This window comes from Ictalurus punctatus, chromosome 10, assembly GCF_001660625.3.
Source record: "Ictalurus punctatus breed USDA103 chromosome 10, Coco_2.0, whole genome shotgun sequence".
In the NCBI taxonomy this organism is placed as follows: Eukaryota; Metazoa; Chordata; class Actinopteri; order Siluriformes; family Ictaluridae; genus Ictalurus; species Ictalurus punctatus.
Window position 1 is genome coordinate 11,247,020 of NC_030425.2, and position 26,894 is coordinate 11,273,913.

Sequence of the window (26,894 nt, forward strand, 5' to 3'; positions counted from 1 at the left end):
TGGTCAACAACAATACTCAAATAGACTGTGCATTCAAGCAATGATTGATTGGTATTAACAGACCCAAAGTGTGCCAAGAAATCATTCCCCACACCATTACACCACCTCCACCAGCCTGGACTGTTGACACAAGGCAGGTTGGGTCCATAGATCATAGATTCATGTTGTTGGTGGCAAATACTGACCCAACCATTTGTGTACTTCAGCAGAAACGGAGATTTCTCAGACCAGATTACGTTTTTCCAAACTTCAACTGTCCAGTTTTGGCGAGCCTGTAACCACTGCAGTCTCAGCTTTCTGTTCTTTGTCTGACAGAAGCAGAACCCGGCGTGGTCTTCTGCTGTTGTAGCCCAACCATCTTAAGGTTCGACTTGTTGTGCATGCTGAGATACTTTTCTGATCACCACAATCGTACAGAGTGATTATCTGAGTTACTGTAGCCTTTCTGTCAGCTCGAACCAGTCTGGCCATTCTCCGTTGATCTCTCTCATCAACAAGGTGTTTCCATCCACAGAACTGCCACTCACTGGATGTTTTTTTCTTTATTGTACCATTCTGAGTAAACTCTAGACCAGGGGTGTACAATCTTATCGCAAAGGACCTGTGTGGGTGCAGGTTTTCATTCCAAACGAGCAGAAGCCACACCTGAGTCTACTGAAAGCCAAGCTCAACTGATTAACAGGTGGAATCAGGTGTGGCTCCTGCTTGGTTGGAATGAAAGGATTGGACACCCCTGTTCTAGAGGCATGAAAATCCCAGATCAGTTATAGAAATACTCAAACCAGCCCATATGGCACCAACAATCATGCCACAGTAAAAATCACTGAGATCACATTTCTAAACATAATGTGAACATTATCTGGAGCTGCTATCCCATATATGCATGATTATATGTCTTGCACTGCTGCCACCTGATTGGCTGATTAAATACCTACATGAATGAGTAGTTATACAGGTATTACTAATAAAGTGCTCAATAAGTGTAGATCTGTAATTAACTTTTGTTTGGCTGAAAATAAATACAATGACATGCAGGATCTTCATAAAACAGATCGAATTTATACACTCAGTGTGTTTAAGTGAAATGGTGCACTATTAAATACAGCCACTAAATCTTGACTCAACATACATGAGAAATGAAGCTGTGAACTCTGCCAGTGAGAGCAAAGAAACAAATGTACAGTAAAGATGAAAAATCAACAGTTTCCCCTTTTGGTTTTACATTCATCTCAGTGTAAGATATTAATGTAAACATGCCCCAAATACAGTACATATATAACAGGTCAATTATACTGTACTATTGTCATCAGTGTAATACATCAACAGATATCAGTATGTAATATAAGTATTGTTATAGCATTATTCAGTGTTACATTAACACAGTGTATCCATGAGCAATAATTCCTAAAGCAAAACATTAGGTACATTCATTAATAACCATAAAGAGGGAGCAATACAACAGAAAATATACATGTATCGTAAGGTATTGTGTTTTCATGATAATATTATGGGTTACTGGTCACCATTTATGTTTCATAAAATTGTGGAATTCTTGAATAAAATGATAAATTATTAAATATTTAAATTAAAAGTAATTAATTTACTTAAGCTAACAAATTAAATAATAATAATAAATACATATTATATAATGGTACATGCTAATTAATAACACAGTGCTCCACAGTGGTCTAGAGTGATCTACTTCTGCCTCTTTAGGAATATCCGCCACTCAGGCCAACGCTCTCCTGCTGATCTGACACCACAGCTGAGAAAAGCAGGACTGTTATTAAATTGACTGATCCCAGGTCGATAGAGAGGTTCCTGGAGCCGATTTATTTCACTGCATCAGACAGCTGCCACTGGGGAGGAAGTCGTGAACGTATGTGACCACGGCTTTGGACAGATAGGTCATAGAGCCGTAGCTGCCGCTGGGGGCACTGTCATAGAAGTAGTTGCAGATTCCTGTGGCAGGATCTTTCTCCAGGAAAAACTCATTGGCCCCGCTAGATTTCTGCAAAAGGAATGCACTGGTTGACTTATAAGCCGAAGATGAAATGGGTATGTATGTACTACGGCAGCCCTAGGCAGCCATTATTGTTTTTTACTTCCTTGTTTTCTTGTGATCTTGATCCGGAAGTTAGAGTCACCCTGGCTCCCTTGACAAAAATTTAATAGGATTTTTCCATTGGTTTTTTTTTTTTTTGATTATTGCAGAAAATAAGCTCTATGACCAACAAAAGTTTATGATTCTTACACATTTTGTTCATCAAGATAATCTTCAGAAATGAACACAAATTTTATGAATTTTGACGCCTAAATACAATCGCCAGAAGTAAAAAGCTAAAGTTAAGCTATAAATGACTACCCCACGGTCACATGACTTCAACATCACCATCACTACACTTCCGACAACTCTTACAATCTTAATTTTAAAAAAAAACCCACTACAATTGGAAAATACTACAAGTTGGAAAATTTGAGTTGGAATAGTTTAACAAATGACTTAAATAAAACAGGAACTAAGTTTGCTATTATCGTGACTCAAAAAACATAAAAGTTTCCATCTTGTTGACATGCTCTAGCATATTTTATGACATGCTTACTTTGCCAAGGCTCAAGTTATATAAAAAATAATAATAAATAAACACATTTAAAACAAGTAAGAAAAGATATTAAAGTTTAGGGATATCATTACCAACAGTGAAAATGAACTATAGACAAAAATGAATAGAAAAAGAATATGTGAGGAGAGAAAAACTGAGCCCTGAAAAGGTCTATAAAAGGAAATAGAATAAAAATACGTTTATAATCACATTGAGAAATGTTATTTTGATACTTTCAATACTAACTTCTTATCAAACACCTTTTATCAATTCGTGATAAATAAATCTTTAAATTTTTTTAATAAATCTTTACATTTTTCTTGTTGGTTTCAGGCAAACCCCTGAAAAGGTATGAAAACTTTGAACTTGCATATCTTTAAAAAGTCTGTAAGTGTAATACTTCTGCACTGTACCTGGTCCTGCAAGAACAGTTCATTTGCCATTTGAACAATCCGGTCGATGTGAATGATTCCACCGATGCTTGTGATCTCCATATCGGCCACTAGGGTGAGCACCATGATGGCCTCCACCAGCAGCTGCCGGTACTCGGGCTGAGGAACGTGGTTCAGCACAGACTCCACATGAACAGCAAACTTGATCTCGCCCTCTGTCATCTACAACACATGTACACATGGGCTTATAAACTTAAGCCTCATCTAGCAAACTTATCTTCATGTCAGTTATTAACAACATAAACAATATGGATGAAATATAACACATATTAAAAACTCAGTGGATCATGAAGTGTGTGCAGCTGTTTCCTGTACCTCACGGGTGGTAGAGGATGGCAGAACGTATCCTGCGATTGAGAGGCCGTGGCATTTCTGCAGGATCTTCCACACTTTCTGGTAGAAGCCCATGGGCACTCGATTAATAGCGCCATCCAGGCGGCGTCTCCTCAGCCACTGTCCCTGACGCTCTTCCCACTGCAGGTGTGAGTCTCCCGTACCTGTGGGTGACATGACGCCACTGGGGGTCGAAGGACTACTACACCTCTGCATCAGATATATGTGGAAACACACAAATTAGTGTTTATCTGGGAAAAACAATTCAATAGGAAGGTCAAAGTAATGGTGACACCAGATGAAAATGGGCCATATTATGAAGCGAATAAATGCCCGTTTGAAAGCAACGCGAACACTCTTCTCACAAGTAAAATTGATTTTTGATCATTCAAGAGTTGGGGACCTTACAGAAGGGACTTTATTGACATAACTGTTGCTAGGGCTGGGCAATATGACAAAAATATCAGATCACAATACTTGAGGACATTTCTACGATACACGATGCGTATCACGATATATAATTTATCTGTTAACAAACTGTCTGCAAAACAGTAGTAAAATTGTGTGAGTTTGACAATAATTTTCATTGATGCCCTCAAAGAAAATTTTCATTTGTAATTATTAATTTATTGTATTTTTTAAATACATCGTCATACCAACAATATCTCAGAAAAGTGTATCACGCAATCATATCATCATCAGGATATTGATATTATATTGATCTATCGCAAAACCCTACTTGTTGCCTGGTGTTTCCATTCATCAACCCACAGCATAAACAACAAACACTACTCTGTGTCAGACAAAGCTCATGCATATCATAAGCAGTAACAAACTGTAGCAGTTTGCTTTCCATGTCACTAATGTACGATAATAAGCATGAGGCATGACAGAAATGATTACCGTGGAACGGGGGGATGTGACATTACTGCCTGTGGAATAACCGCCAGTAAAGATCTATGAGACAAAAGCAGAATGATTGCCGATGGAATGATGAATCCCTGAATGTTGTAACATGAAAGCCCCTTCAACATCCAACATCTATCTGCAATGGACTCAACATTATTTTGCACAAAACTGTAAGACAAAGTGGTTAAAAAAACAGACATTTGGATTAGATGAGATACAATTCAAACATTCAGGAAAAGGAAGCAGGTGACCGAGGTGGGACCAAACAAATTATGTTTATGAACTGAGATAGGTAGTAAAGGTGGATCATGTTAAATAAATAATACTCAGCATGGTCTATACCAGGGGTTCTCAAACCATCTGTAAAATATATTCCATAAACCGCATCAGTGAAAATGATCCTTGTATGAATTATTTAAATACTCGTTATTTAAAATGTTTACAATATTATTGCTTTGTATCAGAGAAATCAAGGTTTTTAATCCTGAATTTCCACCAACAGAACACATTAGGCATAATCTGACATTATTTATAGGCTTAATTGTTTTTGTGTTATTGAGGTTTTAAAATGTCATTCAAATGACCAAACAAGCTACATAATATCTGTAAAAACTCAATAATAAATATAAAACTCTGCTAATGGTCGGTTGTGATTTCCTGTTATCCCAACTGAAAAAATATCAGAGACCCTGGACCCCACATTGAGAACCACTGGTCTATACTGGTTTTCAAACTCCAGTCTTAGATGGTGGCAATGAAGCATATGAATGTAATTAAGGATGGGGTTGGTGGACGGCAAACTCTGTAGTCTGAATGCCCATGCCCAGAATGAAACACTTTTACAAACTCAACCCACGCTGATTGGTCTGGAGTCATCCAGCTGCAAACAAATATTGTCAATGTCATTTCAAATTGAAGAAGCATAACATCCTTTACATATTTACCATTGTGTGTATATAATTAGCCTGAAAACAGGTTGTCTCCCCCTCACCTGTTTGATTTCACTCTTCAGCTTCCTGATACCTGTGCGTTCTGTTTTAGTGGCTCCTGTGTGTCCGAGCTCATGGATGGATATGGCTGGACTGGTGGCCATGGACACAGTGGGACGCACTTACACAGAATAAACAGAGAATAATAATAAGACATCATATTCACTTTCCACTTCGCCTTAATACGAAGAACCACTAACATTCTTTATATAGATCGGCAGTAATCAGACTCACCGCTCCTCTCCACTCCAAACTCTTTCCCACTCAAGATGTGATGAAGCAGATTTTTCATGTCTGATGGACTCAGGTTCATCAACCCTTCAGATGCCTCCTCGCCTAGCAGGAAGTATTAGTGTGATGACTTATTCAGAGTGTTTCATGTTTAAAAATAAATGCAAAGCAACAGGCAAACAAACAAACAAACATTTACCTAAACAAAAAAAAACAATTCAACCAACCAAACAAATTCACTCAAACATTCAATTAAACAAGCAAACAGTCAATCTGTTAAACAAAGAATGATTCAATCCTACTAATAAATTTTCAAACACTCAAACATTCAATCACATAAACATTCGATTAATAAAAAATTCAATCAAACAAAAATTCAAACAAACATTCAATCAAAGAAAGATGTAATCAAACAAACAAATGGCCTTTAAGGGCCCAACTGTGATTCCTACAGTAACAGCCCTGGATTTGAACTCATGACCTTTCAGTCTTTATTGCTGATCAGAACCATTACCTGAACACTGGAGACTACGAGCAAGCTCAGTGGCCATCACCTGCATGATAAGGCCTATCCTCAGACGCAGCATGTCTCCGAACAGATTCGGCTGGGAGCGCACATACATGGCTAGGTACACCATGATTTCCTGTATAAAGTACAGGAACGATGATTTACCAGCTAAAGACTCTTCTCTATTTTGATTGTCTTCTTTATGGACTACAAGAACAAAAAGGGTTCAAAAGCTATAAAATTGCTCAATCTATTTTTATGATCTTCAGTACAGAGTACTGAACAAGAATCATACTCTAAAGATTAATTTTTCGATTTTTATGGTCTCCTATAATGGGGTAAAGAAACAAGAGCAAGAATGTAAAGGGCCATAATTTCTTTTTTATGTCCATTATCGATTTTCTATTTTACAGAGCAAATGGGTTTTAAACGGAGAGTAAGAAATCTAAAGCAGAGATTTAATTTCTGGTATTGTGCATGCAAATATATTACATTTCATGACATATTAAAGAAAAAGTTTGAGAGAATTCCAATCTAGATAAATATATCCTGATACTGGTTCACTAGGTCACCAGCCAAAAAAGTCAATCTCACCCAAAACGTTTGTCAAACACCGAACATGTCTGGGCTTATCATTACATTTATAGTAAGTAGCTAATTATATACATTTATATGCTTCAGGTCTTAGCTTTACCTGGGTAAGTACAGCAATGCTTATATCCTGACCGCTGGCCTCATAGATCAAATTATTCAGTTCTTCAGGTGGGAGAGGACTAAAAGAAAGGATAAAAATAGCTTAATTAAATGGTAGAATAAGAAAAGAAAAACCTTAAGGCTAAGTATCTGTAATGATTTTTCAATGGCAAGATCGCATGAAGAAGCACACACTCACACAGTGATGACTTTCTCCCTTGGCTCTGGAGGAAGTCCCACTGTCAGCTGCTTTTGATGCGAGATCAGATCAGTACAAGCCTGAGGATGAAACATAGGCTAGTTGATGAAACATAGGCTAGGCAGTTGTTGTGTAATTGCGGAGACTCAGTTAACATATAAGATTTGGGCCCAACTAAATTTCATACCTCAGCCAAGACCTCTACCGTCTTCTTCAAGATGCCCGAGATGTACCGAATAAGTCCCCACTCTTTACACACTCCAGCTTTGACATAAAGCTCCTCAAGCAGAGCACGCACTGTGGCTCCCTTCTGTCCCGATATATTCACCATCCAGTCCGCACCTCTGAGCACCCCCATATACAGGCCATCAGAAAATCAGAGCGATTCATTTAATTAGCACAGAGCAATACTGATTAGGATGCTAATCATAATATAGTCAAGTCTAATTATAGAAACATGTCTGAATGCCTACTTCATAGCATAGAGGATATAAAGAATATCAGCCTGGTCCTGTAATGTGGGACATTCCTTCAGGTGATTTACGAGCGCAGCAAAGTCTGTGTTGCCTTGAGCATCATGGGGCAGGTGAAGGTCTGGAGCAGGAGCCTAGGCAAACATTTTCACATATCCAAATTTCATTAGTGAAACAAACTTCCAGAAATGTTTTACACAACTCTCTGTGATACTGAATTTTTGTTTAAGCCTAAAGTACTATTCGGAGGGGGATACATTTTCCAAGCTGTTCTGATCATGGAATCTTTACCAATATGCCAGTTCAGATAGAATATATGGTATATTAGTGGGGTTTACCTCTGATGGTCATTTTATAGAAGGTGTAATATGGAGTAATCTTTCTGAAAAGGATGGATTCACACAAGACTAAAATCCCAGCGAGACCCCATTAATAATTACCTGACCCCCACCTCTGCATTTAAAACTAGCTCACACTGGACATTTGTAGATTGTTGACCTCGGAATTCTGATTTCAAGTATTTTTGACTTGCCTTCTGGTGTTGTTGAGGAGTGTGGTGTTGAGGATGTGGGAGTTCCAGCAGGTTCAGAGACTTCCGGTGTTTGCTCATGATGGGGACCACAGGTAAATACATAGACACCTCTGTAAAGCACAAAAAAATGGTGTCTGAAACAATGGGAGGCATTAGGGAGAGAGCTTTATTTGAAATAAACCCTTCACAGAAGAGTTTACAGCATGTTCTGTCTTGTTATATTCACTCTGCTTTTTAATTAATGCAGAATCCCACTGAGAACACTTCTCAATTACAGGATATGAAAATCCAACTATACAGCAGGCAAGAGAATATAAATCTCATATTTAAAAGAAATTTTAATATGCTAAAAGCGATATCAGTGGAGAAACAATGGAGGGATAATGGTTTTGGTAGACAACATTTATGGCTTACTAGGCATGTTGCGGCCCTGAACCTGAGCCATGAGAGTTAGGATGTCCCTGGTGGTGTGCTCAGCACTGAAAACATGGTCCTGCCCCTTCTGGATGGGAGGGAGATACGACTTTGGGGCTGTGCTCTGCAGAAGGTGGGCGAAATACTGGTCGAGCTCATCTTTGGAATCTCCTTAAAAGGAAATGCAATAATAAAACGTCTCCAACCCTTTCTCTGGAGAGTGGGTTAGGGAAAAGCATCACTGGTGTTAACAGACACTTTGTCATATTTATAAGCAAGAGTAATCCATAAAACCTGCTAGTCCATAATAACACTTGCTAGTGGTAAGATCTTCATATGTTATTTTGAGTTGAGGATTTTTTTTCCACATAAATGAGATAACTATCAAAAAATTGGAGATAAATGAATTGTTGCCATATGGCAACAGCACGCAGTAAAGGGTTAAAAATATATCGCGGTCAGGTGCAAACAAAACTAATAACTGTGTAAGCAGGATAAAAGAAGTCCAGAGTAACATGAGGAACACTCTCGAGTCATATGAGGTACTGTAAGAGCCAGAATTCACAGATCGTGTGGACACTGCTTGTACCTTCATATGTACCTTCTGGTTTAGGCCACACCCACTTTGGGTTTAAATCTGAATACAGACACATACACCGATCAGCCATAACATTAAAACCTCTGAGAGGTGAAGTGAATAACATTAATTATCTCGTTACAATGTTCTCAAAAGTTGATGTGTTGGAAACAGATGAGATGAAAGGGGTGGCACCAGGATGCACTATGGGAAGAAGGCAAGCCGGAAGAGGCAGTGTGATGCTCTGGGCAATGTTCTGCTGAGAAACCTTGGGTCCTGGCATTCATATGAATGTTACTTTGACACGTACCACCTACCTAAACATTGATGCAGACCAAGTACACCCCTTCATGGCAGTGGTATTCCCTAATGGCAGTGGCCTCTTTCAGCAGGATAATGCACCCTGACACACTGCAAAAATTGTTTAAGGAACATGACAAAGCGTTCAAGGTGTTGACTTGGCTTCCAAATTCCCCAGATCTCAGTCCGATCAAGCATCAGTGGGATGTGCTGGTCAAACACGTCCGATCCATGGAGGCCCCACCTCGCTACTTATAGGACTTGGTGCCAGATACCACAGCACACTAGTTGGCAGGTTGTTTTAATGTTATGGCTGATTGATGTATATGAATATTTGGCACACTGAACTGATACAGATACAGATAGTGATAGACAATATTATGGACATGGGGGGAGGCCATTGCTCATCTCTCCTTATTTCTTGCAACCAAAGAAGTCTTTAGCTGGAAAAGGGGAGTAATTGAATGTAATGGAATGCAGACAAAAATAATTTTTAAAAAGTAATACGATGACATATACTACTATATATACATCAAAGCTCCATTTCCTCCCACTTTATTTTCGCAAGCAGTTTCTGCACCAGACATCAGAAATGAAAAGGGAAGTGAAATACCACTGCTGGAAAAACGATGAACTTTATCTTCATCGTCTTCACCTTCGCTGTAGTCATCCTCTTCATCTTCATCTTCAAGGTTCTCCTCTGAGTCAGCGTCCATGAAGCTGAGCTTGGTGTGGAATGAGGTAGTGAGGAATGTGGAGAGGTTTGCCATCTGAACTCTACAGGCCAGAGAGACAATGTGAAGCACTGTAATATTGTGGAATATGCAAATATACAATGGAAATAAGAATGCATGTGCACTATAGCACTATGTACTGACCTCACTCCTGCAAAATAGCCATCCTGAAGCTTTCTCAAAGTGGACAGGATGCAAGGATCTATGCTTTCACCGTCCTCCACTATAAGAACAGGAAAAACAACAATCTTACATTTTCATTTCAGGTGGACTTGAGGGTCACGTTTTAAAATCTGCATGTACTGTACGTGCATGTGTCTTGACTGTAATCTTATTTCACTATTACCCAGCATGCTTTGTGTAATCGGGAAAGTGAGAGTGGGTCTCCCGGTCATCCGCCAACAGGAAGAGAGGTAGGCCAACTCGGTCCTCAACATCTCCACTATCATCTGATTATCCAGAGCCAGGTAGAAATGATGTTGATCAATGAACTAAAGAGAAAGAGAAGAGAACAGATTTTTTCAAAATCAGTATTTACTGTTTTGTTTTTTTCTTGTTCCACTTTCAGCTATAAGCAGTCTAAGTGAGACATGCTGTCTGATGTACGGCTGCACAATTTATGGTAGTTGGTAGTCAAATAATTAAATTATGTGATTTAATTAATTGGTCCATGATAGTGTGAGCCAACATTAAATATTTGTTTCATTTTTCCATTGTCATGCATTAAAGAACAAGGTTCTACATCTGAAGGAGTGAAAACATATACAATATGACAAAAAAGACTACATCTTGTTGTTTTAAATTGATATAAAAATGATTTAGTTACTAAATTGGCCAAATAATTAATGAGTTAATAAATAATGGTGATTTCAATAATAAAATGAATTTATCCATCATTGAGCAGCCTGAGAGTGGATGGTAATAAAATATAACCATATCTCATGAAAAATCTGTAGCTTGAAAGCATTAGATATTGATCGTTACCTGCGGGGTAAAAGTGTAGGTACGATTCCTGATCTCATAGATCTTAGAAGTCCCTAGTACACCAATGTGTCGATACGGCCGCCCGGTCAAATTCAGCTTCCTACAGTTTCCTGTGCACATAAACTTTGCTTGAGTGAAGAGTTAGGTGTGTTGTGCATAATGTACATTTGCAGTCCTGGAATCTCATATATGTACATGCTGTAAATGCTTTGTATGCAAAAAACAGGTCTTGAAAAGTGAGGGTCGTTTCCCACACACGCGTTGGGGTGTATAAAGAAATACTTAACAGGAATTTGTGTGTATATTTGCAGCATTTCTGGAGACAGTACATATTAATGGCATTGATGATAAAACACGGACAAATAAGTGTGCTGAATCTTTACCCAGCTTGACATAGATGTGGCTCAGAATACGAGCTGACATGATTCGGATGGGCTGGACTTCAGACACAGTCTGCACCTCAACCCCACTATCCCTCAGCAGTGCCTGGATCTTCTCACTCTCTGCTACTACACTGACTGAAAAGAAAACACCGGTTTGGAGAACCTGTCTGTTTGAACATAACTGCAAATGTGTGCATTTGGATTTGGAATTTAGGTTTTTAAGTTTATCCCACTTATCAAATCATCAAACATGTTGTATGATTAACCACCAGTGTTTTGTTTACTTTGGACAACAACATCTGGTTTGAAGCCAGTGGAAAACCTTCTGTTTAGAGGATCTATCTCTCCAGGAGCAAGAAATCCCTGGTTGGAGAAATAAAGAAATATGCTTTTTTTTTAAACGCAGAATGTCGCATTTAAAAAAAATCTACATAGGATACAGGAGAGGACAGTTGTAAGGCAATATATACAGTATATACACTGTTGCAAGGCAATATATATGAGTCACATGAGCTGCTGTACCTCTACGAGCAGGCTGCTCAGAATGTACAGAGACTGTCCCCATAAGTGAGGCAGCTGGCCTGTGGCTACACGGTCCACACTGTGAGGGTTCCTGTACTCATCTTCAACCTAAAACAAAATAAACACACACCTTTTACAATAATAATAAATGTTTTTTTAAATAAACCATACTGTTCAATCTACTATGTTTCAGAAATGGGTTCTCCAATTTGTAGGATATACCACGCTGTCTCAATTACACAGCATGCACACATAAAGGCGTACATAGAGAGAGAAAAGAAAATCCTATGCTTGCGCTTACATACACAAAAGCCATTTAGAAAATGATCTGAACTGAATTTGAGTCACACACTCTCACCTTGTCAGCAGGTACAGCGTAAAGCTCAGGCATCAGCCGGATGCCATGTTTAGCTCGGATCAAGACGCCCTCCAGGGCCTCCCTGTATTCCTGCACCTGATCAGTTACAATAATGTTAATAATGATCTCATGCTGCCACCTTGTGGACACAGACAATCATCACTCTAACACAGAGCTTCTCAACCTTTGTACCTAAAGCTAAAGGGGTCTGAAAAGTCACTATCTTGGCAACACTGGTCTGCACTGACAGCTAGTTAAAAGGCAGACTAAGCTCCGCCTCTCCCCAGCAAAAAGAAAATACAGAGGAAGAGGGAACGCAGGGTTTTTCATTTATGCACATTCTATTTGAAAAGCAATAAAATACACCGAGTACCCAAATGATGCCCTGTCCGTGTTTTTTTCTTAAAAACAATTTGCGCCCCCTTCCGAACCCTCCGCGCTCCTTGGTTGAAAACCACTGCTATAACATTAACTCGTGCCTAGGCATAGTCTCTGTTGTGAATATTCTTTCCATTGTTTGAGAATAGTGCTTTGAGGGATATTTTATTTATAACCACGCCCTGATTGATCCTTTTCCAGAACTTTGTCCCAGACTTGTTCTGATAGCTCTATGATCTTCATGATGCTGTTTGTTAAGATATGTTCTCTAACAGGATTATTTATACTAAGATCATGTGACACTTTAATTGCAAAACAGATTTACTCTATTCAACTGCGTTATGTGACTTCTGATGACAACTGGTTGCACCAGAACTAATCTACAGGTTGCACATCAATCATTGTTTACCTGTAAATGGAAGAAAACACCACAATTCCACATTAAAGGCCATGTTTCAAACTTTTTTGGCTGATAGACACATGTATAAGTCAAAGCAGACACAAATAGATACAAATCGAACACATGTGAAAATGCATTTTGGCTCACAATATCTCCATGTACGAATGCCACCCAAGTGAAAAGCACCTAAATGTGGTCAAAGGATGATGTGTATACCTGTACATGATCTCCACTGAAGACACCATCCAGTATGAGGTAAGTCCAAAAGACTGGCCATTCACATTCAATATTCTCAAACAGCTTCAGTTCTGCTGGGTCATAATGAAGCCGAGAAGGATCCTGTTAACGCAGTGTGAAAACATGGCATCAACATATGACCAACATTCGATTTTAACACAGACACAAAACCAAGAGAGACACTTTCCTGAATAATCCGTGGAAAAGATGATATTTACATGTACAGTATATACAGTATGCTTCTATATGCTATGTTAATATGCTACTGGTTGGCATGTCTCTGACTCTCGACCTTACCACGATCTTATAATGGTTAAGAGATCTAAATTCTTATGCTTACCTCTTTTGGGGTCTTGTAGCCATCTCTAATAAACCGACAGCACCCGTAACGTCCCTACATTTTGTTGAATCACAGTTTAAAATGTGTTAGATTCAAGGACATTTACTTATTATTTACACTCAGCTTGTTTAACACTAAGGACAGGTTACATCTTCAGCTTGCCAGAATCCAAATATGAAAACTCATACATGACATTTTACATAACAAAATGTCATTCAATCAATCTTTAAATCATCGCATGCAGAATAACATACATTAGGGATCTGTATATAGCTGACATGATATCTTTGTCTTATTTGTGGAACTCCAATGTAAAACCTCATAACCTCACCAAATTTATTTTACAAGATATTTACAAGTTTGAGATTTTGTGAGGTCTCATCTACACAAATTTTAAAGTCAAGTCAAGTCAAATGGCTTTTTATTGTCTGATCAGTCCTGTGAGGATGTGCACTGATAGAGAAGCGTTCCCATTGGCTGCAGCCTGTACGTATTATGGCCAATCACGAAAGTCAACATTGCTCAACCACACAGAGAAGATCCCAGCTACACTTAGGTGTGGAACTCGCTTTCGTAGGCTTTTGAGTGAATAAAAGATAGAAACCCTCTTCATTTCCCTTGAAATTCAAGTCAAGCCAAATGGCTTTTATTATCATTTCAACCATATACAACTGGTACAGTACACAATGACGCGAAACAAGGTTCCTCCAGGACCATGGTGCTACATAAAACACCACAGTAACCACACATTCAGATCATCAATACACAAAGTACATTTAAAAAATATTGTATGTAATTCCATCCATCTTCTACCGCTTACTCCTTCTTCAAGGTCGCGGGGAACCTGGAGCCTATCCCAGGAAGCATCGGGCACAAGGCGGGGTACACCCTGGACAGGGTGCCAGTCCATCGCAGGGCACAATCACACACCCATTCATACACTACGGACACTTTGGACATGCCAATCAGTCTACCATGCATGTCTTTGGACTGGGGGAGGAAACCGGAGTACCCGGAGGAAACCAGCACGGGGAGAACACACAAACTCCACACACACATGGTCCCGGCGGGAATTGAACCCCGGACCCTGGAGGTGTGAGGCGAACGGGCTAACCACTGCGCCCCTGTATGTAATTCTTTTAATTCAATTTTTTTTCTTTCCTGTGTTTATCCTGATGTTACTTATTTTATTTTGATTTATTATAGTACATCTGTTGTATTGTATGGAGATAAAATAGAGAACAGAAAGGTTGTGTACCTGCAGCTTGGAGATGATCTCACCCTTGGTGATGTTGACCAGGTCAGCGTCCTCAACTGCAAAAGCAGGGAAGGAGATAACTGAGAGCAGACCAGCATCGATCTCCTTAGATGTAGAAGCTCGTGGCAGCATGGAGCACAGGATTGACTGCAATCATATGATCATTTATGAATGATATAATAGTGCTAAGTGAAAACAAAAGCATCTCTTCCACGTGAGAGTTTATTTATTGAGCATGATCTATACTGTATCTGCTACCCCCGATGCACCAAATGACAAAGTTCATTCCAAAAGTTCAGTGTATTACCTGGCAATGCTCCACTTCATCTGGTAGAACATGGATCACAGATTTGGGGCCTCCATGTGCTCCAAACAGGTCAAGTTCATCAATGGCCTCTAGAGCAGCCTAAAAACACATTAAACATATAAAACAAAACTGATGTCTGATATTGTGATAAATTAAATCCCAATGAAATTTTAGGTATACGAATACATATCATTCCCCTTTTTTCTGTTAGAATTACATTTTTGTAAAATATAACATTTTTATTATTATTTTTGTAAAATATTGACCATTGTTGATACCAATGACACCAATAGTTTTTATTCCTCCACCACTAGGGGGTGGCATTGGCATCGAGTTCTACTTGTTTTTTTTTTAATGCAGCTCTATATACAGTATGGCTCTCTGGCAGAAGCTAAATATTGGGATATACTGTATATGGTGTATCATGCTATTTGACACATCCACATACATCATGTAACAAATAAAACAAGATAGAGTGTGCTGATATAGGAAACTAATTAATGACGGGGTGCTGGGAAACGACTACACCAGGTCATATTATATCGTCCATGATATACTGGTACAATTTCACCCCATGATAAGAATTTGTCATCCTGCGATATTGACACTGATATAGTTGATGATGTGTTTACGTGCCGTAACATGGGCATCTCACGCGGAGAACAAGAATAAGCATGGTGGAAGGCGGAGTTCCAACCCTAGACGCGGAAGAAGAATTAATCCCCAAAAAAGGGGCTTCCTCTGTAATATGGAAGTGGTTCGTATACAACATTTCCACTTGTTTTTACTGGGGTTAAATTATGAATCCTGCAAGTATTGGTGTTTGCATTTTCATTGGAATATTAATTTGTGAATAAAATTCATATTCTATTTTCTGCCTACTGTGCATTTATATATACATATATATATATATATATATATATATATATATATATATATATATATATATATATCTCCATCCATCCATCCATCCATCCATCTTCTTTACCACTTATCCTTCCTTCACGGTCACGGGGGAAACCTGGAGCCTATCCCAGGGAGCATCGGGCACAAGGCAGGATGTAAGGTGTAAAGTGACCCAAGTGTAAAGTGACCCAACATCCAGGTTAATTTAGGTTCGTGTTCATTATTTCAACTAATTGTGTGATTTCTAGTTGCATTAATGTTTCACATTGATGAACTGCTCAGTATTGTGAGGATTATCAAATGCACCTCAGCAGACCTCGCTTCACCCTTCCTACCTTTGCCATACCCACAGAGCTTCCATTTAATTCAGCAATCCCCTGGTTTGTCTTGTCTCCTCTCTCCCACATGCCATAATCCTACCGACACACAAACAATGCTGTTATCCACCCGAGTGACTGAAAAGTAGAATGTGTTTAAGAGTCCCACTTACAGCAACTTTATAAGCAGCCTCAATGTAGAACACCAAGTTCTGTATAAAAGCCACCTCATCCAGGTTCGATATGATACACAGACCTGGAACAGAGATAAAATCCTTTATTAATGTGTACTAATAGGAGACAAGAAACAACAGAAACAATGAGGACTCGATTAAAACTTTCTTTAAAGACCAGTGATGACCTTGTAAGTCTACAATTTATTTAAATGTTTCCCTAGACAGTTTTAAATTTTAAAAGTCAGGAACTGGACCTTACAGCCAAGGTCAAATGACAACAAATTATATGCAATTAAAAATGGAAAATTTATTTCTAGTTAGAAAATTTACTCGAAATCATCAAAAAGCTTGGATTAATTTTAGTATTATGATTAATACGATATATGACAAGAAACAAATTATCTATTAATCTTCTAATTATAACACATTTTATTAACATTTACTGGTTTAGCCCAAGCCTCTAATTATACAGTATAAAGGACAACTGGTGCAATTGTAACGTGCAGGTTTCCTCTAGATGCACGCAAACAACTTTGCGACTTCATTACATGCACATACTTCACTTCTTCTCTGTCTGGAAAAACAACAACCAGGAAATACGTGCAGTTGTGCAGCATCCTATGCTAACTGTTTTCAACTGTTGTGCAAGCTACTTCTGTTTGCAAGACGGTGAGAAAGCACTGAGCCTACCTGCAGGAGAATTCTAACACCTGTTATAATTATGCAGAATCTTTTTTCAGAGGCTTTCAGACTGTTAAAAGCAGCAAAAGCTGGCAGCACTGTGACCCAAAAAAAGAAAAAGAAAAAAAAAAAAAAGACACGCACACTAATTTCCACCCATTTGAGAAATAACTGCAATAGATTCAGAGCACATAAGGACCTTATGCTATTCGGACTCCCCATTATCAGAATACTAGTCCACTTTCAGGTCATCTAAACTTTTTCACTTTTTAAGTCGCTACCCATCGCTTTTGGAATCAATTGCCATTGGACAGCCGCCTTGCACCTTCTACTATCATGTCTAAAAAAGAGGCTGAACACGTATCTTTTCTCCCAGGCGTTTTAATCTACTTTTAGTATTGTTTTATTGTCGGTTTTATTCTGATTTTCTATTAAACTTTTTCTTACTCTTTTCAGCTTTGCTGCGTTTAAATGTGCTATATAAATAAATCTTACTTACTTACTTGATACGCATCATCATACTTCCCAATTTTTTTTATTAGCTCATTGCGAAGTCTTGCCTTCTTTCTGATTGCATTTCTGAGCCTCTATAATCTGTCTTTTTTGTTGGTTTATTTCTGATACTTCTGGATTATTTACACCCTTTGCCAATCCCTGTTATTCTGACAGGCCATTTGGTTTTGACCCTTTTGTCTGCCTTTAAAATGTTGAACATTTAAAATAAACTCTGCACTTGAATCCTACCTTTCTCAGATTATACAGCTGGTTATCAAGCTTATTATGATACCAAGCTTAGTATTAAAGTACCACAACTGTTGTAAATTAGCACTGTAGACAATCCCTTCCTTGTACTTTCTCGTTGCTTTAAATGTGAATATTCTCTATTCATGGGTCTACATTCATTCTACAGTTGAGGGCAAATATTTGCATTCTTAAGTATAAATTCAATGTCGTTCTCTTCTACATTTTGTGCTATTAGTATACAAACTTTTGCACTCAACTTTAACTACATATCTATATTAAATTAATAAAATGAACACATTTTTCATCTGGCTATAAAAAGCTTGTAGAATGTAGCTTTGTGCTCACCGGAAGCCGTCATCTGTGCCAGCATCAGCAGATACAATGACGTGGCATCTACCTGCAAGTGCCCCCACTGGTCATCTCCAACCACCAACGCACAAGTGGATGTGTCGTACTTGGCATGCAGGCAGTCCTTGGTGCTCTGTGTGTGTTTAAACTTCTCCACCTTTTCCATCTGCCATGCCCACATGACTATGTTATGTTCTCATGTAAGAAAGTAATCACCACAGACGTAATGGGTCTTCTCAACCTTACCTGCCTCATCATACACTGCAGCAGTCCTTGCATCAGCTTGACCACAGTCTGTGGAATAAACAAACATGGTTAAAGGAGCAGTTTGTTATCTTTACAGCCCTGCGAGGTAAAGTGCCATTGAAATAAAAACACTGACAAGGATTCCACTTTTCCCCCAACAAGCCTAACCCCCTCTATGCAAAACATATGGCTTGTGAGTTGCCTTTTGAAGAAAAGGAGCACAGTCTAAGTGCACAGTCTAAGGAGCACAGAAAAAATGTAAATAAAAGACTTAAATCAATAAACTAGACAGATGTATTACCTAAAAATAAGGTTAACAAAAGTTTGCACTACTAAATTATATTACATAGTCCTGGACCATGCAGTGAAAATTATATGACAAACAATATCATATCAATATTATTATAAATATCATTATCAATATCAATATCATATCACAATATTAGAAGACATTTCTACAATTCATGATATGTGTTACAATATATAATATTACAATATGATTCAGTCACCTGTTCAAGCTCATAGGCCTTGGCCTTATCCTCATCACGGTCTGCATTCTTGCGATAGGCCATTCCCAGACCCCACACTGCCAGAATGCTGTAAACGTTGTCCCTGACCCAGGCATCTTTCTGCTGTGCACTGGCCGGGAGCAAACCTGTCACTGGATTCTACACAACACATACACATGTTACTCCTGACTCACCAAGATGCAGCCAGTAGTAAACAGAACTTCTAAAATTAGCCAGATTTTTTAATAGGAATGAACGGAAACCCCATGTGGGGGGACAGTGGCTAAGTGGTTAACCCTAAGTCCCGCCTCCACCCTGTTTGAAGGAAGTTTGCATGTTCTCCTAGTGCTTTGGGGGTTTCCTCCAGGTACTCCGGTTTCCTCCCCCAGTCCAAAGACATGCATTGTAGGATGAATGGCATGCCCAAATTGTCCATAGTGTGTGAATGGGTGTGTGAATGGGTGCGTGATTGGTTGGCACCCCATCCAGGGTGTCCCCCACCTTCCCTGGGATAGGCTCCAGGTTCCCCGCGACCCTGTGTAGGACACGCGGCACAGAAAACGGATGGATGGAAACCCCAGGTGTGAACAGATATGGCATGGTTAATAACTGACTTGCATTATTTTGCTCAAAAAAGTTTTCCCTGTGAATTCACGGCTTCATCAAATCACCGACAATAACACTTAACTGAAACAGGATGCGCAAAGCCCGCTATAAAACACTATTAGGGCTCGTTTGCATTTCGTAGCCCTCTATGATTCTGTATCACAAAGGTCAGTATGTCAATAACAAATTATATACTGTGCAACCATATATCACGGATACTTTTGAAGATGTTTCACAAGATAACTTTGAAATAAAGCTGGCATGAAGGATGCACTAATTATGCAGAAAAGGTAGAAATGTTGATAAAGCTGTGCTGTTCTGTAGTTGTTTATGGTATGTGACGTTAACCCATCTTAACATTTGCACTGATCTGTGGGTAAAACTTATTATCAAACCAGCACAAAAAAATATTTTATAACACAAATCGGCACAAATTGAATGTGTTTGAATCATTTCTTTTTAAATGGAGTCCTCAGAGTAAGTGTACCCCTCCGTTTGTCCAGCCTTAAAGACAAAGTCCACCCTGAACAATCTGTATACGAATCTTTATAATTAGCATCTGATCTTCTATCTTCTAACGAGTTGACGTTTTTATTTTTTTTTAGCTTAAAACCTTTCATTGAAATGTTAGTCTATTTTTACTTTGCTTAACATTTTCCTACATACCTACAATCCTGTCTGACTACCTGCTGATGGTGTCTGTGGGATTTAGCCCTTGCTTCATCTCTACCTAAGGAGAGCGATGCAGCAGCGCTTTAGTCCTTTAGTCTATCCAGCTCTCTCACATTCTCATCTGTACTGCACACTCGCTCTGCTCAAGCAGATCAATTTCCAAAGCAAGCCCGGCCAAGTCTCTCCAGCATATAGCAGCATTGCATTCTGGAAACTTGACTCCAGTGTTTGCTGTGTGCTGTCTACATCGCATTTCTCATTACGAGACATTGAGCACTGTTGGGAAACGGTGACCGAGAATAGAAACTCTTACTGTTTTGTTTTTAGGAGCACTCACACAGCGAAACCTGACTGTTATTCCTTATGTTTGAAATTGCTGAATGTTTTTTTTTCTTCACCCTGTAACATGAGTGCAACACAACTGCTAACTTCTCATCAAAACACCAACCAACAAATTCACTACAGATGACAAACACATCACAAACATTGCAATTTAAATTGGTTTCAGCATGAAGATTTCCTCTGAGGTTCAAGGAAGAAACATAGCAGATGGTTTGCTTCCAAGTTTATTTGTTTTTAAATAGAGCTTTTAACTGAAGGTATTAGATCAAAGGTTCTCTACCTATAGTAATTAAAGCCCCCCCCAAGCCTCCCCTATCATGTGGGTATAATAATTATCTATTCTATATCAAATTTATCTAGATAGATAGATAGATAGATAGATAGATACATGAATTATTAAAAATGTAGACTAGAACTACTTTGAACAAGAGAACTAGGCTGTAATAACGTGGACTATTTTAAATGTAAAACGTGTTGTATTACATTCGTCTTGAGTTCTAAAAACATTCACATATGAATGATGTAAATTAGGACGAAGGGAGCATCTCGTTATCCATGGCAGTGTTAAATCTCCGGCTCTCAGCCTCTCAGTGAACAGAGCAGATGCAGAGAGAGGTGTGAGTGCAGCGGGAAAGCAAGACCTCGTGCTTGCAGGACAGTACTGGTGATATTTGGAAAGTTTCTAAGGTTTGTCCAAAAAGTCGCTAAAGGGATCTGAAAAGTCGTTAAGTTGGCAACACTGGTCTGCACTGGCAGCTAGATAAAAGGCAGACTAAGCTCCGCCTCTCCCCAGCAAAAAGAAAATACTGAGGGAGAGGGAATGAGGGTTTTTCAATTTATGCACATTCTATTTGAAAAGCAATAAAATACACCGGGAGGACCCAAATGATGCCCTGTCTGTGTTTATTTCTTAAAAACTATTTGCCCCCCCTATGTTTTTTGGACTGAATATTACTCTGAAACACAAACCGCTCTGCTCTCTAGTGGAATTTCTGTGGCTTAGTTAACGTAACTCTGCTCCTCAGTTACTCACCAGAAGGTGACCTTTGTCCGGGCACTGTTTATTTTTGGCTCATTATCAGCATATAATAATAATAATAATAATAATAATAATAATAATAATAATAATAATAATGTTCTGTTAAATCTGTACGTTTTCATGCAGTTACAGAAATCATTCCAGCTCCACTAGTTGCTTAAACCGTTCTATTTAAACGGGAGTTCATAAGAGTTAGACTAGGCCCGGTATAAACAGGATTATAAACAGGTATAAACAGGATTAAAGTAAACTTGCCTGATAGCACAGGATGGTCTCATGGACAAGTCTCGCGAACGCATCCAGTCGCACTCCTGAATTACTCCGACTCCGCATCTCGACTTCTTTCCGCCTGCTCCGATCATCCGAGCAATAAACCCTAGTAAACTTCTGGTTAAAATACGACTTTCTGTCTCTCTGGAGAGGACGTCGGAGCAGATCTGTTTTACTTGACCTGCTACTTCATTGATGATGATCCTCTAGCTGCAAACGGTCAGGCATGCCAGGAATGAAGGCGAGCAAAACAAGCATCACCTCCTTAAAGAGGACACTGTCATCTCTTTTTGCCAGGCTCTCAGAACAAAACTGACGGATGTGCACCAATCCGATTAATACCCAGTCCTCAACATATCGGCTTTTTGCAGTTATTGACACCGCCGGTGAAGATGTTTCTAGGCCAAATGACAGTTTTGACAGGGACTCTTACAGTGAAGTATGAAGGAAAAACCCGGAAGTGTCGGGGTTTTTTTTTAAAATTGTTGTTGTTTTATCATTTATCAATCTGAAAACGCGTTTTAACTCTATACGTCTGATTTTTAACACTAGGACAAATTTAATTATGAACAAATCTAAAATATGTTTGAAATTAACAGCTTTTTGTGTATTTGTGGATGTGCCCGATACCTTCACTTCCGGTTAAAAATTAAAGTGGGGCGGGAGGGGAAACCGCAATGAAATCAAGAGGATTATTAAGAAGAGGTTGAAGTTACCCATAGACAGTGGAGCATGTTTTATTTCAGTGCATTAGATATAATAATGAAAGGTTAAAAAATCAAATCAAGTCATTGGGTAGAAATAGTTTGTCACTTCAGAGTTTATTAAGAAATTCCCTCCAAGTTTCCAAGAGATTACTCGACTTTTTAAAGTCAACAAACCTAATTAAAATAATTTTGTCTTATTATTGATTGATTGATTTTTCTTGCTTTTTATTTACTCCGCATTGATGCTCCACACTCCATCTCAGTAGGAGGCAGAAATGCACTAAACGTTTGCTTGCCAACCGCCACCAAATCAAAAGAAGAAGAAGGAAAGGTTGACGGAAACGTATAAAAAAAAAACAATGGGATAAGAAAAGAGAAGAAAAGGCGGCTGGTTTTACAAAATTGAAAGGAAAGTGGGACAGATGTGAAGTGCAGGGAAAAACAGGAGAGAAGATGTAATGTAATGTAATGTAATATCCAGGCTATGATAAGGGCACACAAGGTTAAACAGTATACTTTATAAAAGGGGTAAAGATAATACGGGAAGGTGTGAATTTTGTGGGCAAGAAGAAACAGTGGAGCATGTCCTGCTATACTGTCAGAAATACGAGACTGAAAGAAGGAGTCTAATACAAAATCTAGCAAAACATTAAAAATGCCATTTTTAATGAGAAAAGGAGAAAGACTAAGAGAGATTCTACAAAATAACTCAGGAAATGAATGTTGTTAGGTTTATTTTTCAGTATTTTAAAAGATCTCATCTGTGGGAGAGAATATAGAAAAAGGGAGGGAGTACTATATGTCATTTTGACCCACACTTCATACCAGGCGGTGGCGGTAATGCACCATTACACTGTTTGTCAACCGCCAATAAAATCTCAGAAGAAGAAGTCGGGGGGGAAACGGCCATTTCCCTTGACCTCATGAGTTCTGTTAGCTATTGTTTTGTGTCATTTGACTCTCGTTCAGCATGTCTTATAAATTAAACGCCCTTTTTAGCGACTCATACGTTGATATAAGTCAGTACAGAGACCAGCATTTCAAGGTAAGAAGTAGAGAAGCGTTTTATCTCTATATCAAGGGGAGAGCTGCAGCTTGTTGTGTAGTAGCTAACGTTATATGCAGTGTTTGTTGGAAATAAAGGTAGCCGAGTGATTATATGGTGCAGTATCAAATATTTTTATGGTGTTTCCACTCAATGAGATGATTAGGCTCGCTGAGAAACTAAAATAAGTTCTAAAGGGTTAGGTTAAAAGTACAGAAACCGTTTGCTAACTACCTTCGTTTTCTGGGGGTTTGGTCTCCAATTCAAAACTGTGTCGTACGATTCTTCAGTGGCTTGGTACTGCATATATTTATGCTAATTACCGTTTAATTTCAGTAACAATACATTAAGAAAACTGATTTTGATCAGGCAGTGATACCGCGTAGTATGGCGATATTCCGGTTCTTGGTCGGGCGGCTATACCGAATGCTATCGCGATATTCCGGGTCTTGGTCGGGCGGCGATACCGAATGCTATCGCGATATTCCGGGTCTTGGTCGGGCGGCGATACCGAATGTTATCGCGATATTCCGGGTCTTGGTCGGGCGGCGATACCGAATGCTATCGCGATATTCCGGGTCTTGGTCGGGCGGCGATACCGAATGCTATCGCGATATTCCGGGTCTTGGTCGGGGGGGCGATACCGAACGCTATCGCGATATTTCCGGTCTTGGTCAGGTTACGATACCAATTGTTATCGCCTATAACTAACTCGGTGTTGCAAACTCTTCAAGGGAAAGAGCTCATGAATGCATAAAATGTCACAATGTCTTACTTCGTTCAAACGTCATGATCTTTTATATATCAAAATCTTCCATGAAGAAGGAAGTTTTAATCAGGAAAATATTAGCTTCTAAGTTTCTTATAGAAAAAATCCTTAGTCATGGCACCACAAACTATTTCCGTACAAAAAGTCGCTAGGCTCTTTAAAGTTGTTAAATCTAGAGCAACAAGTTGGCAACACTGCCCTAACTAGATGACTTGTAACAAAGTTTGTAATATTTCTGGATCTTATTCACACACTCCGTTTGTACTTTACACCTCAGTTTTATTTCAACAAACTGCTAGTTTGTAGTTGTAATTAGTAGAACATTGTTTCAGCCCCATTCCTCAGCTCTCTCTGTTCATCATCTGTTCACATGCTCCTCAGATATTGCTTTGAGATTTGTGGACCTGATTATTTGCAATTCATAAAACTGTGCGTTCATTGTTGAAGTTACGCACTGATACTTTAATTGTTTACCCCTAAATAATAAAGATGCCAAACTTTTGCCATCTCTTCCTTCCAGGGCAATCGGCATGAGCAAGAAAAACTGTTGAAGCAAAGCAATACGCTTTATGTTGGGAACCTTTCTTTCTACACAACAGAAGAGCAGGTGTATGAGCTTTTCTCCAAAAGCGGCGACGTGAAAAGAATAGTCATCGGCCTCGACAAGGTCAAGAAGACTGCGTGTGGGTTTTGTTTCGTGGAGTATCCTTTCTGCACCAAACGGGGCTGTTCTAGCAAATGGTTTTACTAGATTAACGAAACTGTTTTGAAAAGAACTGCTCTTTCATCTGAGCTGGTATTGATGGACCAGCAAGGCTACATCATATTATATCATCTATGACACCTCATGATGTAATGCATTGCTTAACTCTACTGATTTTATTGTCAAGCTATTGATAGAATATAGTTTTTATCCACTACATCTAATCTCACAACCAAGCTCGGGCTTCATAAAGGGGAAGTGTTTTGATTCGCACTAATTAAGTCCAAGTTAATGTCCAAAGAAGGCGAGAAGAGAGGCCATTCCTTGAAAGCGTTAATGACATTAGCAGTTATTCTGTGCTTGGTTTTACTCACATCAGAGGTGTTTTAGCTGGTATCTACCATTTACTTGTATTGAAACCATTAAACCAGACTGCTTATGAATTATGGGCTATATTTAGATCAGTGTTTAAGATTTAATGGAGTATTATCGTTCCAGGAATATTAAACATATGGCATGACATATGACGCAAGTCACGGTTTAGTCACATTTCAACTGTATAACCCCTTGTATTTGTCTACTTGGTACTACTTAGTTTATAGTACTTCATGTGTTGTGTATGTTGCATGTTTCACACCTGGGCTGGCCAAAATGCATTTCATTACAATTTACATCTGGGTATATAATATACAATGATGATCCTTAACAGGCCCGTAAGGTACTATACACGAGCCGATGCTGAGCATGCGATGAGATTTATTAACGGAACCAGACTGGACGATAGAATCATCAGAACAGACTGGGACGCGGGTTTTAAAGAGGGGCGGCAGTACGGTCGGGGCAAATCGGGTGGTCAGGTAAGGATACAATAAATGCACACTCGCCGACTGCGTTATTAAGAAGACTTGTAAACCTGCTTGTTCATGCAGTTTTAAGTTAGCTAATCATGAAGTGGGCACAGGCTTATCAAAACTGGACAGCTGAAGATTGGAAGAAAAAAAAAGATAAGACCATTTCTCCAGTGATCCTGTTGTATCCTCAGACTTTTGACCTGTATCTGCACGACTTTCTGCATTGTGCTGCTGCCACACAATTGGCTGATTGGAAAAATTGCATGAAAGAGCAGGTATACTCATTCCTAATAAAGTGGACAGTGAGTGTAGATTTTACCTTTCCTTTCTTTGACTTGTATGCTACAAATTTAAGACTGTCACTTGTAAGTCTTTAGTTTTTCACAGTGCTTTCAGCTTGGTGTTTGTGTTTTGTTTCTTCAGGTGCGAGATGAATACAGACAGGATTATGACCCTGCACGAGGCGGATACGGCAAATTAGCTCAGCTACAAAGGGGCCCAGACGGACATCAAAAATTTTAGTCGTTAACAGGGACATTTTGAAAATGTAGTGGAGGAATATTTTTTTTTTCTAAATATTAATGTACATATAAACTATGACCTATTCAGAGGTTGCACAGAAGAAATGACCATCCATAGGATTTGGTGAAACTGACTGATGTGGTAGTATTGGGCTTCCTTTTCATTTTTGTAATAAACAATAAGGTCTTTTACCTTTCCTTTATTGTCTGTGGATATTTCTATAATTGGGCTTGTTGTGTTGTTAAACCTTCTGATTATTAACTTGGGGGACATTAATGATGTTTGGCAAATTTCCTAAATTCCAAGTACTGCCAGTATGAGCACCTG

At 38.9% G+C, this 26,894-nt stretch overlaps 2 protein-coding genes across 6 annotated transcripts; one reads left to right on the top strand and one right to left on the bottom strand.

The window, feature by feature from the left end:
* Positions 1-1,039: 1,039 nt before the first annotated feature.
* phka2 (phosphorylase kinase, alpha 2 (liver)) lies at positions 1,040-22,415 on the bottom strand. Of its 5 annotated transcripts, none has more exons than XM_053683336.1 (32): positions 21,956-22,415; positions 19,042-19,200; positions 18,533-18,580; positions 18,284-18,452; positions 16,511-16,593; positions 16,356-16,436; positions 15,115-15,213; positions 14,808-14,954; positions 13,550-13,603; positions 13,189-13,311; positions 12,195-12,290; positions 11,837-11,944; positions 11,599-11,677; positions 11,315-11,449; positions 10,932-11,041; positions 10,294-10,438; positions 10,092-10,170; positions 9,869-9,990; positions 8,337-8,504; positions 7,923-8,032; positions 7,391-7,524; positions 7,105-7,261; positions 6,918-6,997; positions 6,720-6,798; positions 6,032-6,161; positions 5,521-5,622; positions 5,289-5,407; positions 5,154-5,177; positions 4,292-4,345; positions 3,371-3,598; positions 3,017-3,217; positions 1,040-2,011 (listed from the first exon to the last, which is right to left on the bottom strand). In XM_053683336.1, the coding sequence occupies exons 1-32, from the start codon at positions 22,031-22,033 to the stop codon at positions 1,838-1,840; spliced, it is 3,675 nt and encodes a 1,224-aa protein (XP_053539311.1). In that variant the 5' UTR covers positions 22,034-22,415; the 3' UTR covers positions 1,040-1,837. The 5 variants fall into 5 exon arrangements, with proteins under 5 accessions (XP_053539311.1, XP_053539310.1, XP_053539308.1 ...); XM_053683335.1 differs by having other exon boundaries at positions 8,337-8,507; XM_053683333.1 differs by having other exon boundaries at positions 9,827-9,990.
* A 726-nt stretch (positions 22,416-23,141) lies between these two features.
* Positions 23,142-26,764, top strand: LOC128633720 (nuclear cap-binding protein subunit 2). Its single transcript, XM_053683340.1, has 4 exons — positions 23,142-23,722; positions 25,012-25,193; positions 25,913-26,051; positions 26,469-26,764. Exons 1-4 carry the CDS (start codon positions 23,648-23,650, stop codon positions 26,565-26,567), a joined length of 495 nt encoding a protein of 164 aa, XP_053539315.1. The 5' UTR covers positions 23,142-23,647; the 3' UTR covers positions 26,568-26,764.
* The last annotated feature ends 130 nt before the right edge of the window (positions 26,765-26,894 follow it).